The 18222-nt window shown below is 40.0% G+C and overlaps 1 protein-coding gene across 1 annotated transcript in view; it reads right to left on the bottom strand.

Moving 5' to 3' along the window:
* Nucleotides 1–3581: 3581 nt before the first annotated feature.
* EFCAB6 (EF-hand calcium binding domain 6) overlaps nucleotides 3582–18222 on the bottom strand; it is a 162777-nt gene continuing 148136 nt past the window's right edge. The window contains exons 27-31 of the mRNA XM_043515658.1: nucleotides 16274–16501; nucleotides 13563–13740; nucleotides 12544–12728; nucleotides 9374–9523; nucleotides 3582–5579 (exon numbers count right to left, since the gene is read on the bottom strand). Of these exons, the coding sequence (XP_043371593.1) occupies nucleotides 5457–5579; nucleotides 9374–9523; nucleotides 12544–12728; nucleotides 13563–13740; nucleotides 16274–16501 (864 nt within the window). The 3' untranslated portion in view covers nucleotides 3582–5456. The remainder of the gene's footprint in view (nucleotides 5580–9373; nucleotides 9524–12543; nucleotides 12729–13562; nucleotides 13741–16273; nucleotides 16502–18222) is intronic.

Raw genomic sequence — 18222 nt, 5'->3', positions numbered from 1 at the left:
ACCAATACTGCAAGAGAGAAATGGGTGATCAGCATGGATTGTGTGAATTCCCTTCTCCTGCTTTTTCCCCATCCCCAATTTCCTACTTCCCTTCTATCAGCCCAGAAAACCAACCCTGCTTGCCTATATTTTCCTTCAGGTAGCCTTCCTATCTTTCACTAAGGTACTGTTCTAAAAGAAGGACTCAGAAGCCCCATATCTATTTAAAAATAATAGCCATTAAAACTATTCCCTTGCTACTCAGGCCCCTATTTATAATAGCAGCAAACTGGCCTGAGGTCAGGGTTTATAAAGAAGCAGAGCAGTGCAGGTGAACTTGAGGAAGTGCTAATGAACAACAGATGTTTACAGTTAAATTCTTGATTTAAAGGCTCCCTTGAGTTAGGAAAAGCAAAAGGCAGGGGAATGCAAAGCCCAGCCTGGTAGGCTAGTTAAGAAACCTGGTTGAGGGGGACACTGCACTCTTATTGTGTGTGAAATTCACTACTGGGCAGGATGATGGCTATGTTCCCACTTAGAGCTGCATAGGCCTTAAAAATGCTCACTTTGAGTAAGCTGATGTAATTCCATTGGCTTTAATAGAGCAATAGTGATATACACTAGCTGAGAATCTGACTCCTTGTGCTGTCTGCTAACATAGGGGTGAATTTTCCCTTGTGAGAGCAGATGATTATTGAGCACGCTCAGCCCTTGAGTCTATAGTTGGTTTGGTTTATTGAAGTATATCTAAATACATTTTCTTCCTGTGTAGTAGTCTTGAATAAGCAGAGACCAATCCCCTTCAGATGCTTCAATGTGTGAGTCTTTTCTCGGCATTTGCCTCAGCTTGTATTTAGCTGACAGCAGAACACATCGGGAGGACAAGCAGAGGTATCTGGTGGATGGATGACCAGTTTAACAATGGTCTGACTACTCTCCTTTGCACTGGTTATGATTTCAGTCACTTCAGCCTCCTTCAGATAATTTATGAAATCAAAATGAGGAAAAATTAAAACCCATATTGATATTAAAACTATATTGAAGAGGTGGCACATTCACCTGTTGGCTGGAGAAAGGAATTCCTACCAGTTTCTAGCAGACCTTCTCTGTCCAGTTCAAGAGCAGCACAGAGAGCTTACAACAAGTCTTCTTGGATGGTCTAGGAAGGGACTCGGTGTGGAAGAGTCAAACTCTGTGCATAGGGCCAGGAAATTTTAAAATCTTCTATTTGCTTTAAACCTGAATTGCAGCTTCATGTTCTGCCTGGACAAGCCTCAAAGGCTCTGTCCATCCAAGCCTTTCCTTTGTTTTGAAAGTCTCCTGCCCTTGGACCAGCAGCGGTGCAGTATTAGTATAGACTGGTGCCAATGTCAGCGAGGCCTGTCTGAGTAAGGCTAGATATCATGGGGGTGAAAACACCAGCAGCTGCCTGAGCTTGGGCTACAGTGACATTCCCAAATTTGCTGCCACAGGTGGAGCTGCACCTGCAACCGTGGGAATTTCCAAAAAGAGCTTAGAGTACACAAGTCCGAAAGGGGCTGTCAAAGAGCACATCAGCCCCACTAATTGAAATGGGCATCGTTGACTTACCTTAAGCACTTTAGAGCACTTAGCGCATCATGGTTTCTTCATCCAATCAGATGCTGGATGGCCATCCATTGCAAGGTAAACATTATAGGCTAGATTGTGACTTGGACAATGTGCCCAAGCATGTATGAGTAAGAACCTTACCATGCCTATGCAGATTACCTGGGTGGGTGTAAATGCAGATACTCACCTGCTTATTCCCTCACTAGAGAAGGAAAACTGGGAGGGGAGGGGAGGAGAAGAGAAGAGAATGGGTGGAGCCTTTGCTCCATACCTTCCAAACACTCATGAGAGTGAGTGGTGCACCACAGAGAGCAGGGCAGGAGGTGGTAGTTGACTATTGGTATAGGCTATCACAAGTTCCTATCCACCGAGGAGCAAGAGAGGAACAGAGGGAATTGTGCCTTAGAAGAGCATCTAAGGCACTGCTACAGTCAGACTCAAGCCCTAAAACTTCAGCCTACAAACTACTTTATATTTTATAGAGGAGTATACTTTAAAAAAACTCATTACAATGGACAAGCTACTCTGGCTGGCTGAAACATATCTTGGTAAGTCAATACGGCAGGTCAATAATAGCACTGGGAGCAATCGGTGTAGCATTATCAGGCCAATACTGGTGCTGTTAGAGTGATAGCCGATGGCATAAAAGGAGTAAAGCTATTGTAGCAGGCACAGGATCAATGTCTTCTGCTTTGAAAATATATTTCTGAGCTTCGCCTTGACATTTATTTTCATAACTACTTCAGCTTTGCCTCAGCATTTACATGTAGCAGCAGGAGACCATTATCACAGGATAATGTTCAATTCCATTGACATTATCTATCTCTTAGCGAAAACAAATGGAATTGGTACCAGCCAATCATTGCTGAATGGCTGACCGTTGTTTACTGATAACAGTTGCAAAAAAAACCAAAGAAAGCAAACCCTCTTCTATTGCAAAATTTATGTATGTAGCAGTTTACCCAGATTATTTCAAAATGCTGGCAATGGAAATTCAGTTTGTTTTTGAGGTTGGATAAACAGTTGGCAAATGCCATCCATGCCTTTAAGAACTCACTAAAAAAACCAGCATGATTTGATTTGTTTTTACAGCAAAAAGATTGTTCTTTAATCCCTTTGGAGTTGTTGAGTCTGATTTTCCTGCCAGTAGCACTAATGAAAAATATACTGGCATAAAGTGTCAAGAAATCCTGAGATGCCCCCCTCCCAGAGCCATTTCTCCCAAACAGAGATCCTGAGATGATTGGAAGCAAGGAGATGAATCCTGTCTCCGACATGAATCACAGTAGCTGCGCTGCATGCCATAATGTAGCAGAGAGATGGAGGTGTTCATATGTTTTTGATCTTAAAATCGGACCAAATTATCACACTCCCATCATAGGAACTCGAAAGAAAACATACTGAACTTCTCGTTTTTTTTCTTTTCTTATTAGTAAGATATCAATAAAGAAACATCCCTACTTCCAAAAGAATTATGCCAAGTTTTGATTTTTATTATACTTTGTTTAGGTATATTCCAAATAGTAAATTTGGTGAAAATTAATTCTTTTACAACTGCAAACAACATAGAAATAACAGAACTCAGTATGGGTATATATTGCATTTGAATTTCATTGACTGTGGTACATTAAGTGTGGAAAATATTCATAAAAAGGAATGTCTTGAGAGCAGTTTTCAGAATAAAATTAAACATAAAAAGGTGAAATGGATTTTAGATTCTTTTATTTATGTGAATCCGTATAAATTACCTGTAAATGGAACTTGGAACTTTTGCACATTGGGTTGGTAGAAGAGAATCCCTTACATCATTCTAGTCATATGCCTAAGCACTAAATGCAGTTCTGATGTATGAATTTATGTTTCAGAGTAGCAACCGTGTTAGTCTGTATTCGCAAAAAGAAAAAAGGAGTACTTGTGGCACCTTAGAGACTAACAAATTTATTTGAGCATAAAATAAAAATAAAATAAAATCTCACAAAAGCTTATGCTCAAATAAATTTGTTAGTCTCTAAGGTGCCACAAGTACTCCTTTTCTTTTTATGGATTTATATGTGGCAAATACTTTTCAAAGAAAATATAACAAAGTATCCTTTGTGTTACTATTTCAAGTGTATCAATTTTCAAGTATAATTCCTTGTGTATATATAACAAGTGTTCCTGAAGTGTGTATGATAAACAATATGATACAGATCATATTGATATTAGAGATCAAGAACCAAAATCACTGAAGCCAAACAACCCCAAGTCTCTAACACTTTTCATTTAAAATCCACCAAACATCTTCTTTGAAGTTTCAAATGAGAGTAAGTATTTCCTCAGATAAGGCCTGTTTCAAAGCCCATTAAAGTCAGTGGGAATTTTTCAGCTGCCTTCAACGGTCTTCGGATCAGACCCATAGTAATGGCTGGCAAGTTCACCAGCAATAAGAAAGAGAAATTGTTTGGATGTGCATTATCCCCAGTTAGTAGTTACTCTGCTTTGTATTGAAATCTTTGATGCTACTTTACTTTTAAGATGTTGCTGTAAATGCATTAAAAATGTTAGGTATTTTTACCATGTTTGTATCTTTTATGCCTTCATTCAAACAGCCTACCACAGATCACTTTCTAGACAATGACTGTGAAGAGACTCACTTATAAATGTAGAACTTGTTCTTTGAGATGTTTCTTTCCCTTTTTTAAAAAATAACTTTTTTTTTGAAGGAAAGCAAAGAAACATGGAAAGAAACCACATATTGTGGTGACATAGAGCTCTTAAGTAAATCAGTGAAAAGGACAGGGCGGCAGAGAACACATCCAAGATGCCACAAAGAGAGGTACTGACCTAATGGTTACTGAGAGAATGGACCCATGTGAGTCTTGGTAGAAGCCCAGAAAACAGAACCTGCTGATCATAAGCTCATTGCTTACCAAAGAGATTGGCCGTCTTTTAATTTCACTTTTAAAATCTACATATACCATAGACACACTAGCTGTGTCTTGACGTGTTATCTTTTTCCATTTAAACCTTTTCCCATAATTTTCTAATAGGTGCTCATACTATTCACTTTTGCGAAACCAAGAAATCTAACTGGATTTTTTACTTTCAGTGTACTATATATTATAAAAATACCCATAGTTTATAGTTATTCCATAAAAATAAACCTCAAGGTTAATATGAGGAGACACAAGTTAGTGGTAATACACTTCCACATTTGCAGTGACAAATACAATAGTGAATAGCGAATTAGCTTTTTCTAATTTTATTTTTAATTTCCATTTGTATGTTATAATATGGGAAAATTATGGAGAAAGGTTTCAGTGGAAAAAGATGACACGTCAAGGCACAGCTAGTGTATCTGTTCAGAGTAGAGTAGCTGTTCCATGTCAACATATAAAGCTACTGGAGATATAAATATGTCACTGCATAACCAAGTGGGGGGGGGGAGACAGATTGTAAAACAGACAATTTTCTAATAATGAAGGATAATATAATTTTCCAAATGTATTATTTCTATTATCTTATAAAAGTGAATAGTAGGCCTTTCAAACCTTTTTACTGAAATTAAAAAAGGGGGTTTAATTAATAAAACTCTAATTATAAAAAAGATTTTCTTAAATGTATTTCTTTTGCAGATGCCTATAAGGTCTTAAGAATCATTACTATAACAACTTTAAGTGGTATCATTTTTCTCAGATAAATGGATTATGTGACTATTAATAGTTCTGCCATGTAGATTTCCTCTACAACCTGTGGCCACTGTATTTGTCAGAATTGTAAGTATTTTGACATTGCTGATGCAAAAAAGGCTGTAGTTGGTTAATTTATTAATTAGAAATCAGAAATTATAAATCAGTCATTAGCTCTGTTATCTATAGTTTCTTGCATTTGATGACACCTTCCATTTCCTACTGCAGGAATGCCCGGAGGAAATCATTATAGGAAATTTTTGAAGATAATGATTTATCATAACATTCCAAAATGTGAAAAAACTCTTCCTCAGTCAGGTTGATGTGATACTGACGCAGCACCTGCAAAATACACACAATGTCATAAAATCATAGAGAGGTAGGGCTGGAAGGAACCTCAAGAAGTCATCTATTCCATCCCCCTGGGCTCAGGTCAATTATGCCTAGACATCCCTGACAGGTGTTTGTCTGTACTTAAAAACCTCCAGTGATGGGGATTCTACAGTTTCCTAACACCCACCTTGCTCACGTGAAGTTAGGAGCCAAGGGTGAAAGTCAATGCTGGGCACAGGGCTCGTACAGGTCAATGCACCATGCAAGTCTCTCTTAAATCCTTTGCAAAACTGCCTGAGGGTTCAGCCGCATGGTCTTGAATTTCATAAAAATCTGTGAAGACCAGAATTTTCCTGTGCCAGCATAGCTACCCTGGCGGCTGCTCCTGAATCCTTCCCTTGGGTAGTGATTTATTGTACGTTGGCTCCAGCAGCAATTGTTCTCAGATGTTCTGCAGGGATCCAGATGATGGTGCCATTGAGAATAGCTAGCAGTCTATCCACTTTCTCACCACAGGTGGAGATTGAATTGCATAATACACCCACAAGAGTGTTTCCACATGAGCAGGAGATGATGCTAACCAGCTGTGGCTTCTCCCTCCTTTGCTCCCTCCTTAGGGGATCTGGGTCCCCTGAACCAGAAGAAGCAGAAGGAACAATCCAGTCCAATATAGCTCCACCTGTGAGAACTCTTATGTATGTGGTGATATGCATTTCTAAAGGGGCACTCAGTGCCTTAATTCTCCTAAGAGCAACATTAAGAGTTCTTTCCTTAAACTTAAATGAGAGCACTACTGACCAGGTGGTACCTGATGTGACAGACATTAAGGGCCAGATTTTTAAAGGTATGGAGCTGCCTAAAGCGCAGACAGGTGTACAATGGGATTTTCAGAAGAACTTAGGTGCCCAATACCCATTGAGTTCAATGATTGTTAGGTGCCTAGGTGATTTGAAAATCCAACTAGGCATCTATCTGCATCTTTAGACACCTAAATACCTTTAAAAAACTGGCCCTTAATGCCTTTGACACCAAGGCTAATGAGTTGTTTATTTCTTAGTATTACTTCTAGTTTAAGATGCTTCTAAAGCATACATCCTGCAGGATATCTGGAGGTGCTGACCACTGGCTCTGCAATAGTTTGTTGTCCAGCAGGATCTCCCCCAGCACCTGACATCTTCTGATCTGAGTAACTCCTTTTGTACTTTACTGGTTGCCACTGATTCTATGCGAAACTCAGATAAGTCTGAGCCAAGCCAGTATCTGAAATCACTATAGTACTGGTATTACAGTAGCCACATATATGTATGTGTGTCTACTTCAGTGCTTATGCAGAGCACTGGTATCAAAAGTGATCAGTCTGTTCACTCCTCCCTTTCATATATCTCCCAGCCTTGATAACTAAGAGACTGCTGAGAGCAGAGAGCTTTTCCCTACTGTAAGTTATCCAAATATCTCTCTGCTCACTTCTTTTATCCTACAACATCTCACTTCAATCACACCTCACAGTAACCTCATTTCTGATTTCTCCCTTCTTTGGGGGGGTTTATTTGACTGTCTTAACAAAACATTGCCTGGTTCAATGCGTATCGTTTAATACATATAAATGCACTTCTGTGGCTTATGCTGCACTTAATTCTTGACGTCATGAAATCAACTGGAATCTAAGGAGCAGCTGAAGCCAAATACTTGCCAAGCACAGTCTGTTATGCAACACATTTATTTTTTGTCTATAATACCTTAAGGAAAACTTTTTAAGAGTAGCACTTAAGTATTGCAGGGGAAAAATTAACTTCCCTAATAGATCCTATCACAGAAATGGAGTGGTTTCATTTTTCTCTTCATGTAAATAAATTGCTTGAGATAAAGCAGCCTGAGTTAAAAAGTTATTACCAAATGCTTGACAAACTTGACATTACACAAAATTTTTAAAAAATACAGTGGGCCAGATCCTCACCCCTATTCCAGTAACTACATACTCCTGAGATAGTACAAAGCAACCAGAAAGCTACTCTCATCCAGGGGAAACCTCAGGCCTAAAGCTGATACTGCTCTATGTATCTTGCTCCCCAACCTTCATGTAGTGGCATGTCTGAAGAACATATATGTGGTAAGGCTGGACCACACCTTGCTCTAACTGATCCTAGCCCATTAGAACAATTTCTATGGGACCTCTGTGCTTAAGTCTTCAGTTTGCTTTAAGTTACATCTGGGGATGTTTTGGCTCCTGGCAGCCTCAGGAAGTGGGGAGCTGAATGATGGCTAACTACCTGGTGCAGTTGAGGACTGACTCATTATTTTACCAGATGTTTTAAGTGGCAAAGACAGCAGGTGGAGAAGGTCAGTGGTATCTCATTTGGACTCAGTGTTAAACAGCTTCATGCATCTTTTTTTTTTAATCCTTGCAACATGACTGGAGATGGAGGTAGTTCCCATAGTTCGTATTATGAGTTTGATTTCTATTTACAGAAATGTCAAGAATCTTGAAACAAGAAGTAAAATGTATGCTAAGCAACAATCAAACTCCCCAGCAGCGTGAATCCAGGAGTACAGCACTAATCCCTGGCCTCACAGTGCTACAAGGCAATGAAGGTGGGGAGCAGCCTTGCAGACACTGAAATTGGTGTGGTTCTGCTGTTTGGTGAGGTGCTGGATCTAAGAAGCCCATGCAGAGGATACATATCCCTATGTACCACAGATCTGTGTTCCACAAGCAAGGACAGGGACAGAAAGAGGGGATAGAGTAATTCCACCTATACAAGGCTATCTGGTCCCTATAAGTGAAGCAGATCCAGTGGCCTTGTGCCAGAACAGGTGCTCCCAGTTTGGCCAATGAAAGGAGTGTGGCAGCACCTGAGAGCAATAAAAGATCAGTGAGAAACCCAGTGAGTAAGAGGTAGATAGGAGAAGTTGGAGAGTGGTAGTTTCTAGAAAAGCTCTAGTGAATAGAAGACTCTCAGTAGGACCTCTTGGGAAGGAGGAAGGAATTATTAGGAAGCTACTGGAGAGACTAACCTGCTGACTTTCAAGACAGGTAGAGTCAGTGCTAGGTGACCTGACCAGGGCTGAGGTCTAGGAAGCCAGTGGAGGGGCTACCTAGCTGTCTGTCCTGAGCCTGGGAAGGCTGGAGAGGGATGAAGGCTAAGAGCAGTAGAGGGTGAAACTTAAAGGCTCTTGGAGCCAGAGAACTGAAGCCCCAGGGCCAGAGAGGGCTGTGCTAGGGTATGCTGAGGAGTCCTGATGCCATATTTAATGTATAGCTTGGTTTACTGTGTTGGGATTATGTGTGTGGAGTTTTCTTCAGTAATAAACTAACCCACAAGGGCTATTTGCACTAAAGAAGACTCTCTGGACTATTTGTGGGGGACTTGAAGGGGAAACTGAGACAGGTGTACCTGTCAAACTGTGGCCTGCAACAGGATGGTACTCCAGCTGGGCTGTCTTATGATAAGGAGGAGTACACAAGGCTACTCCCCCCTTCATAAGAACATACCAGCTTGTGAGTCACTGGAAGCCTGAGGCTGTAGTAGTGGCTACAGAGAGGTGTGATAGAAAGGATTTCTCTTCATCAACCTGCTTCCCTCCCTCCCTCTTGAGCTTGTGAAGAACACTTTTCTCAGTTCTGGTGTGAAAAGTCATGTGCTTGCATATGCATTGGAAAGAGGGTGATTGCCATTATTATTAGTACTCAGCATTAATATCACAGCAAATCTGCAAATGTATAGTTGACATGATTTTGGAAACTGTTTCAGTAAGGTTATTTAGAGACTTTGGTTTTCAGTTTTAGATTAGTAAATGCAATTTACCTGCCTGAAATCCTGAACACTTAACAGCCCGCTCCCACTTTCATCATAGGATTTAAATGTTCGTCTCATCGATCTCCAGCAGTGCAAGATCTGGGGTTGAATTCTTAGCATTGCATTGAAAAATGTCAGGCTCTGTGGTCCAGGACTCCTCTAGCAAAGTGGGGCGGGTGGAGGAGAAAGATGGGCATTTGTTAATATAAAGAGCATGGTAGATGAGTGCAGTCATATGCTGAAATGTAAAGGTGTTACAGTGAAATTCTGATTGTAGCAAAGACTGACTGTACCCTTGACTGGGGCAGAATAAATGTTATTAGATACTCTTCACCTTTTAATATTCTTCAGCAAGTGAAGTTGAAACACTTAAGCACTACTAAAGCCCAAAATTTGTATGTGTTTGTAAAATTAATGTAATTCTTTATCAGATATATATATAAACAAAGGCCTTGGTGCTTTTATACATGTTACAGAGAAGCAGCAATTAAAGTCACACAACTGCTCCCCTTTCAAGCCTCTGTTTTCAATTACTTATAACTCTTTGGAAAATTCACTGTTCAGGTTGCAAGTTTTCATATTCAAATTTTGCCTGAAGGTGGCTAAATTCATCAGCCAAGAACAGTAGGAGGGTAAAAAAGAATACTTGCCCCATTATATAATATTTCTTGTAACCAGGTTCTGAACAGTTCTATAGTTGGAATAGCTGGGGCAGGACAGTCAAAATCTAGTATTGGAATAACTGGGGGAGTATTTATTGCCTCTTGTTGTTTTGGGGGAAGTAGTTTTTGACTTTTGTAGGGGCTGCTGTTTGCCCTCCACCCAGCTGTTATTCCAGCCAGTGCACTGGGTTGGAGACCACAGTTGCTTCATGCATGCTGCACAAGGTACTGGAAACTCCAGTTCTACCACAGCATGCAGTGAGTACACAGATTGCACTGTACAACTGATGCAATGCCTTGAGCACCAAGGGTGAAATTCACCTTAATCTCAGGAAGTCTAGAGCTAAGGAAGGATTTGCTGTCCAATCATGACTAACTCAGCTGCCTAATGTAAATTTATGTCAACTATTATGAGGGCCCCTGTGGACCTTTTACAGTATAAAGAGAGCCCTTCACCCTGGCTATAGGGACCCAGACTGTTCTCTATAGCTCAGTGTCTGCATGTCTCCATGGAAGCTAAAGGCCCAGCTTCTCATAGATTCCAAGGCCAGAAGGGACCATGGTGATCATCTGTCTGATCTCCTGTATAACAGGCAGTAGATAATTCCTTTTGAATTAGACCATATTTTATTTTTATTTTTAAATCCACAGTTGATTTTAAAATGGCCAGTGATGCAGTATCCACCACAATTGTTGGTAAATTGTGCCAATGGCTAATGCGGGGAAATTGCTGTTAACCTTGCTGTTGAAACTGACCCCATCCCATTCTGTGGCAAAATCTATGCACTATCATCACTTAAAAATGTACACCTTCTTTCCAGTCTGAAGTGTATAGCTTCAACTTGCAGCCATTGGATGGTGTCATACCTTTCGCAGCTAGACTGATGAGCCTATTATCAAATATTTATTTCTCATGTAGGTTCATCTTTGTTAAACTAAATAAAGTGATCTCCTTGAATCTATCATTATAAGGCATGTTTCCTAGTCCTTTAATCATTCTCATGGCTTTTCTCTGAACCCTCTCCAATGTATCAATATGCTTCTGGAATTGTGAACACCACACCTGGACACAGTATTCTAGCAGTGGTCACATCAGTGCCAAATGCAAGGTCATTTTACCTCTTTTACTCCTACTTGATATTCCACAGTGTATGCATCCAAGGATTGCATTAGTCCTTTCGGCCATAGCATTGCACTGAGAGTTCATTTTCAACTGATTATCCACCCCCCCCCAAATCTTTTTCAGAATAACTGCTTTTGAGGAAGTGTCCCCCATCTTGAAAATATGGCCTACATTCTTAAATTGTTCCTTAATGTATACTTTTACATTTAGCCATATTAAAAAACTCAATTGTTTGCTAAAGCCCAGTTTACCAACCAATTCAGGTCACTATTATTGACCTGTCCTCTTCATTATTTACGATTCCTGAATCTCTGTGTTGCCTGCAAACTTTATTTGGCTTTTGAGAAAAGGAGAGGGGTGAGAGCCATAGGGTATTTTTATTATTGCTCCTGTCATGCAAAGGGTTTTATTTTATTTTTATTATGCCTATTGGTATGAATTTGTATACAGTGGAGCAATCTCTTATAAAAATGTTATTGTGAAAATTACTTTATGTAAAGGTGTCCAGAACATGGGATGGGCACTTCATTATACTTAAATGATTAACAGAAAATGATACTAGACAAGGGCTCAAATTATGGCTCTTTCCATCCCAAGCTCTGAGACAGAATTTCACAGTATCAAATCTGTGCATAAAGGGAATTTCATGTGAAAAATCTGAAACTGTCTGAAGCAAAACCTGATGATTTTGCCTTAATTTCCATACTGATAATGAATGATTGATAGTTCCTATGAAGCCAGATATGCCTGGGGATGCCATTGCAGGTTAATCTGCCTGTAACATTCCTGCTGGGGATGCCCAGCTGGGAACAGCTAGGTTCTATGCATCTCTCTTCCCTGTATCTGGTACAAGGGGCATGCTGGAAGCATGTGTGCTGGTGGCAGGGATGAAGGTCATGAAGAGTACAATGCACACTAGCTATCCCCAGCTGGCAGATTGTCCTTAAAAGACCATTGACAAGAGGCACAGATTACAGCTGCTCTCTGGCTGGGCTGGGCTGGGGCTGAAGCAGAGACTCGGGGAGTAACCAGCTTCCTGACCGTCCACCCCCACACTTTCTGTTGCCTTCAGACAGAATCTAACCCTGAAACTCATCAGCCCAAACTATCTTCCTCTAGGCCTTTCTTATACCTCTCAACATATTTTTTAAAGTTTATAGATATGGTCAATTGCTGATAATTAATCAAACTGTATCTATATTGTACTATGAACCGGACACATAGGGCCTGATTCTGGAGATGCTCTGACTAAAATAAATCAACTGAAGTCACTGGACTCCATGGAAAGTCACTAGGATTCTATGCATACAATGACTACAGGCTCAGGCCCTAAAATACTCTGTTTTCTGCATCAGAAACTGTCCACAAACAGCTAGACAAACCCCTGAATGTACCGATATTCGTGGCTTCTGAATGCTCATCCTTTGTAGCAATGAACTTTCTTGTGGTTTCATTAATAGGACACAGCTTTGGAGAAAGTCGCAGTATGCAAATTTGTCATTGTTCTTAATGTCATATTTTGTTGCTATTTGGCTAATCTCTTCTTTACTTAAATCCAAACTGAACTTCTCTGCAATGGCTGAAAGAAACAAAGAAATAACAAATGATAGTCAATTTGCCATCCTTGCAAATAGGTGACTTTTGTTTTAAAACAAAAATTGGATTGACTAGTTATTAGGTATATGTTGACAAGCCACCAGTTCCAGTGACTGTCACATAAATGCATTATCTGGATCCTGCTATACATAGGAGTGGAGGAAACAATTCACATTTAGCAGGATAACAGGTAAGTGATAAAACTTTAAAGACAACGCAAGAAATAAGCTCAATATTAGTTGAGCTGTAACTGTTCCTATACAAATGGTATACGAATCTATATGCTATTAATTAGGCCAAAAGTCTGTCCTGTCCATGCAGATACCCTGATTGGGGAAAGAGGGCACAGAGAATTGTCCTCCCACGACTTCAGAGCAGAAGAGCAGCATACCTATCTAAGAATGAAATTCTGCTCCCATTGAAATATATAAAAGTCTTGTCATTGACTTCAAGAGGACCACTTGAGGGAGCGCTAGGGAAAATATCCGGGGCCTGTACTTACTATCGCTCCCCAGCTCCACAAGGGAATATTCTGCTGGTGAGTGTGGCCAGTCTTCCAGTACATATGCTATGCTGTGTTACAAACACCACCTAAAACCATGCTCTCCCTTTCAAATGAGCAGCGAAGTCTGCCTAGCAGTGCATTCCCTCAAACCTCACTTGAGCAATTCTGCATTACAATAGCATAATAGAACCTGGATCACTCATGCAGCTGATACCACTTGCTAAGAGCAGGGTTTTCCCATAGATTGGCACCTAGAAAAAAACTGGAGCACATTTTAACATGAGGTAACGCAATTTTCAGATGGCAACAAACCTAAGAAATCGGATGTTGAGATTTCTCCTAGCCGGTCAATATCCTTCTCTCTACAGTCTTTCAGTATTTCTCTCCAGGAATGTTGAATGATCTTTCTTATTTTATTTTCTATTGGTTCGCAGTTCAGTAAAGGTGGGGACCATGCCATTGCAGTACGAGGCCGGCTGGACATTGGAGTCTAAAGTAACAGGCAAATTTGAAACTTTATATAGACAAAACACTAAAAGAAATCCCAGCTCTAGTGCTTCATAACTTTAGCAGATCTCACTGTTTGCAGCATCCTTATTTATGATCTGATTTGTGTCAGCATTAAAGAAAAAATGCTTCTACTTGGAGGAACATATTAGTAGGCTGGAAATTGATCTACCTTGAATCTACCGAGTGTTTTTCTGTTTGTAATTTCTTGAGTCTGCTTAACTCATAGCTCAGTTGTATATATTCCCCCTTGAACCTATTGTTCCTTAACTGGCAGATATATTTGTTTTAAAAATGTCATTTGATGTCAATCTCACAATTAATAGATTGATGCACAAGTTCTTCGATAGTGACAATTTAAAGCAAGTATACTAATTTGCTTACTATAAATTTTAACAATAAGTGAAAGAACCTTATAATTAGGCTTGAAAGTATTTGATTTTTATCAGTAAATGTCAAGTAAACAACAATTTCACCATATACACATAACCCAACAAAAATATTTTATAGATTATAACTGAAATTTACAGACAGGCAAAGTAAGAAAAATACTGCTTAAGAATTTAATACAGTTTGATATAGGAATACTTATTTTGTAGATTTCGACATGTAGTGTTGACAATTTGTGTTTTAATGGTTATAAAACTGACTTAATCTCAATATCTACTGTCATTAAATAACTGCTGTCTGCCCCCCGTTTGTATGTTCTCCTTGTAATTTCCTGCAACTATGAAAATCTAAATTAATAGATGTCAAAAATGCTTAAAAATAAACATCAATATTATGTCAAAATTATAAAAAAAAACCCTGAATTCTGCCAAGCCTACCTAAAATATGGTCATATATTCCCCTCCCTTTAGGCAGCATGGAGAGGAAAAGTAAAGCCCCATTACAAGAGAAAAGGATTGGAAGGGTGCAGAGTATGTTCCCTGTATATTCTCAAACCATCTCTTTCCCTTCACAGATCGCCACAGGGGAGCTCTCTTCAGAAGCAGAAGAGGGTGTGACCAGGAGAAGGAGAACAGTTATTCTTTGTAGTAGGTTCCTTATTCAGCAGAATTTATGATTCATTCTGAGAATAAGGAGGGATTAAGCATGGGCTCGTGAGCCCTCAGCCTTTAGCAGTATGGTGAGAGCTGCACTGACATTTGTGAAGGGAGTCAGAGTATAATGCAATATTCACTAGGTCTTTACTGTGTATTCTTGCATATCTCAGGCTTACGTCATAAATCTTGGCCATGATCCCCACATCGATTTTATGCACAGCCACAACGGCACTTCTAGGGAGATGAGTGGTGATGAGGTTGACCTGGGGGTGTTCAAGAGATGTGCATTTTGGGGGGGCCTGTGCTCCTCTTCTATGATCTTTCTGGGTCCAGCTCATAAGCTAATGAGGAAAGTTCCGTTGACTTCAGTGAGAATTGGATCAATCCCTTGGTCGTAAATGCAGCATATGACCAACTATCAGGCCTCTCCAATGGAACAACTTACAGATAATCAAGTTCATAACTGGCCACTGCTTTTAGACTTGCCAATTGTGGGAAGTCTGTTGCATCTTTAAGTCTATTCAGGTGGCTAGTGTTTTTTCAACAGCTAACCATCTAAGTATGGTCTGCAGTAATATGAATAATTTTTCCAAGCACTGAAGAATTTATAAGTTGCTGACTAGAAGAATATACAGCCAAGAGATTCAAACTGTCAGGAGGAATATTGGCTAACTCTTTCATTCTTTCTCCTTTTAAGATTTTCATAATCTTCTATGAATGTTAGTGCTTGGAAGAGATGCCGGAGAGATATTCCGGGAGACTGCAGTCCTGGAAAGCTGGAAAAGCTCCCCTACATTGCCCTGTCAAGGTGCTTTTAACCAAAATGGGAGATGGGGCCAGGTTAGTCCCTCAGTCCATTCAGTCTTTGGCCTCTGTGCTGAGTCTGAAGAGAAGGCTGCCAATTATGATGGTAGATTTTGTGACCCAGGTAAACATTTACCGAAAACTGGACTCAGACCACCAATACATTTCCTAGAGACTGTCTAGCAGCTATCAAGGGGTAATAACTTTTGGTCAATACTAGCTTGGGCTGGTGACCTACTGGTAAAAATCTTACATTTTTTATGTTGCTTTTTCAGCAGCTGAGCTTTTATGGCTGGGCCTTTTTACTTTGTTCCCACAAAGGTGACTGTCCTATGTTAAATAACAGGTATTTATTTACAATAGGACTAATTTGTGAGTTAGTAGGACAACGGCCAAGATCCTCAGCAGGTATAAACAGCATAACGCCATTGGTTTCAATTGAGCTACACAGTTTATACCTACTGAGGATCAAGTCCCTTTTTTTTTTATCATCCCAAATTCTCTGCAAAGTGCCAAAGCTTTTCTCAACAGACATTTGGACCTGATCTGATGCCCAGTGAAGTCAATGGGAATATTTTCATTTACTTCTATTGGGTATTGGATCAGGCCCTTAATAAACAAGAAAAGTGAAAACCGAGAAAAGTGCTTAAGTGATCAAACACCTACTTTTACTTGACCTAATGGAGAAGATGCTGTCTTGGGACGTGAAGGCTGAGAAGGTAACCGTGACCCAGGCTCAGCAGGAGTAGCGGGCTTGGAGGAACAAGCAGCGTTGTTCATGGTTGGAGTATCTGATGGCATTGTCACTACTTCGGAGTTGAACTTCTTCAAAAAATCACAGTACTTCAGTTTTCCATTGGCATCAGCAGGCACTGTATTCCAGAGGTTTTCAAACTAATGGAGAAGCAAAAGACCATTTTTGTAAATGCTAGCTGGAAAAGTATATTACATACTAAGACTGTTACAGAAAATGTTGAAAGGAAAATGAGAATGACTTGGAATGACAGGAATCCTACGGCCCAATTTAATAAAAAAATTTACAGTTTCTCTGTAGAAGTCAGTGTAAGTCTGGGAAAACAATGAAAAAGGGATTTCTGTAGGACATTTTTTAATTGAACTGGACCCTTAGTGAGCTGTTTAAGACCATTAAACCTTCTGATTAGACACAGTGACTGCGCAACAGTATATAAGAATGCTTTAACAGAAAATATAAATCAAATGCATGGTGCACCTGCATCCTTGATGAAGCAAGTTTCTCATTCTATCAGGTGCACCTCAATTCTACTAACATCTCAACAGGCTGTTCAGATTTTTCAGTTATTGTATTTGCATCAACAATTTTGTTTCACTCTGAGGGCAAAAATGTCTCATCGCAAAACTTAAATGAATGCTGTAGGAAACTTTACAGCATTTTACAGCCTTATATAGGTAAAATACAGTGTCATGAACTGCATCAGTGTAATAGACAGTATTATTTCAGAAGAGATGGGGCCAGATTCTGGTACCCTTATCATAGGTCCTGGAACTAGGGGTGCTATTGCACCCCCCACCTTGAAGTAGTTTCCATCATATACAGGGTTTACAATTTGGTTCAGTGGCTCTCAGCACCACCACTATACCAATTATTCCAGCACCCCTGAACCTTATTATTCATGCTGAATAGCACCTCACTGCATGAATGGTCCCATTGATTTCAATGGGATTACTAGTAAAGTAAGTTAGTTGAACTACCTCTCTATTCCAGACTTGTCTATTTCTGTCAAAACTAAAATTTCAGCCTGTCATCTCACAAGTCCTCATGAATGTCTAGCCATCAGATCAGGCTCAACATAGCTAAAACGGAACTCTTGATCTTTCACCTCATAGACTCCCCCATCTCCTTTCCTGATCACCCTGGATAACACCATTATCCTGCCAGTCACTGAGGCCCACAACCTGGGTGCCATCTTTGACTTGGACCTCTCTCTAGATCCTTGCATCCAGGCTATATCTACATCTTGCAGATTCTCTCTGCATATCATCTCTAACAGATAGCCTTTCCTATCCATCCATGCACACTCTTGTCCATCTCACCCCTTGATTACTGCAACAAACTTCTCCCTGGCATCGACCAATGAAATCTTGCCCTGCTCATATTCATTCAGAATGCTGCTGCAAAGGTCATGTTCCTAGCCTGTCACTTTGCATCTTCCCACTGGTTCTGTCTTTTCTATCATACCAAACAAAAGCTATTTGTCTTCACTTTGAAGGCCCTTCACCCCCCCAATCATCTCTCATTCACTATTGAGACATCACACCTGCCTTTGATAGACCCATTATGTCAACATCCATAGTCCATTTGTTAAATTTTCAAACAGGCACCTTGTGATTTCTCTTGTGCTGCCCCATATATTAAGGAGCTCCCCATAAACAGCTGCAAAACTATCCTTAAAACTTTCCATTTCTGTGATGCTGACCAAAAAAAAAAAATGAGCTGCTGGTATGCTGATAACACTGCCTTGCATGCTGACCAATACCATTTCATTGTTTCCTTGTATTCTCTGGTCTATCTGTATTCATCTGTTGTCTCTTGTCTTATACTCAGATTGCAAGCTCTTTGTGGCAGGGCTGTTTTT

The sequence above is a fragment of the Dermochelys coriacea genome, chromosome 1 (genome assembly GCF_009764565.3).
Source record: "Dermochelys coriacea isolate rDerCor1 chromosome 1, rDerCor1.pri.v4, whole genome shotgun sequence".
In the NCBI taxonomy this organism is placed as follows: Eukaryota; Metazoa; Chordata; order Testudines; family Dermochelyidae; genus Dermochelys; species Dermochelys coriacea.
Note: the sequence above shows the minus strand (reverse complement) of the source record. Positions and strands in the feature narration are given on the sequence as shown.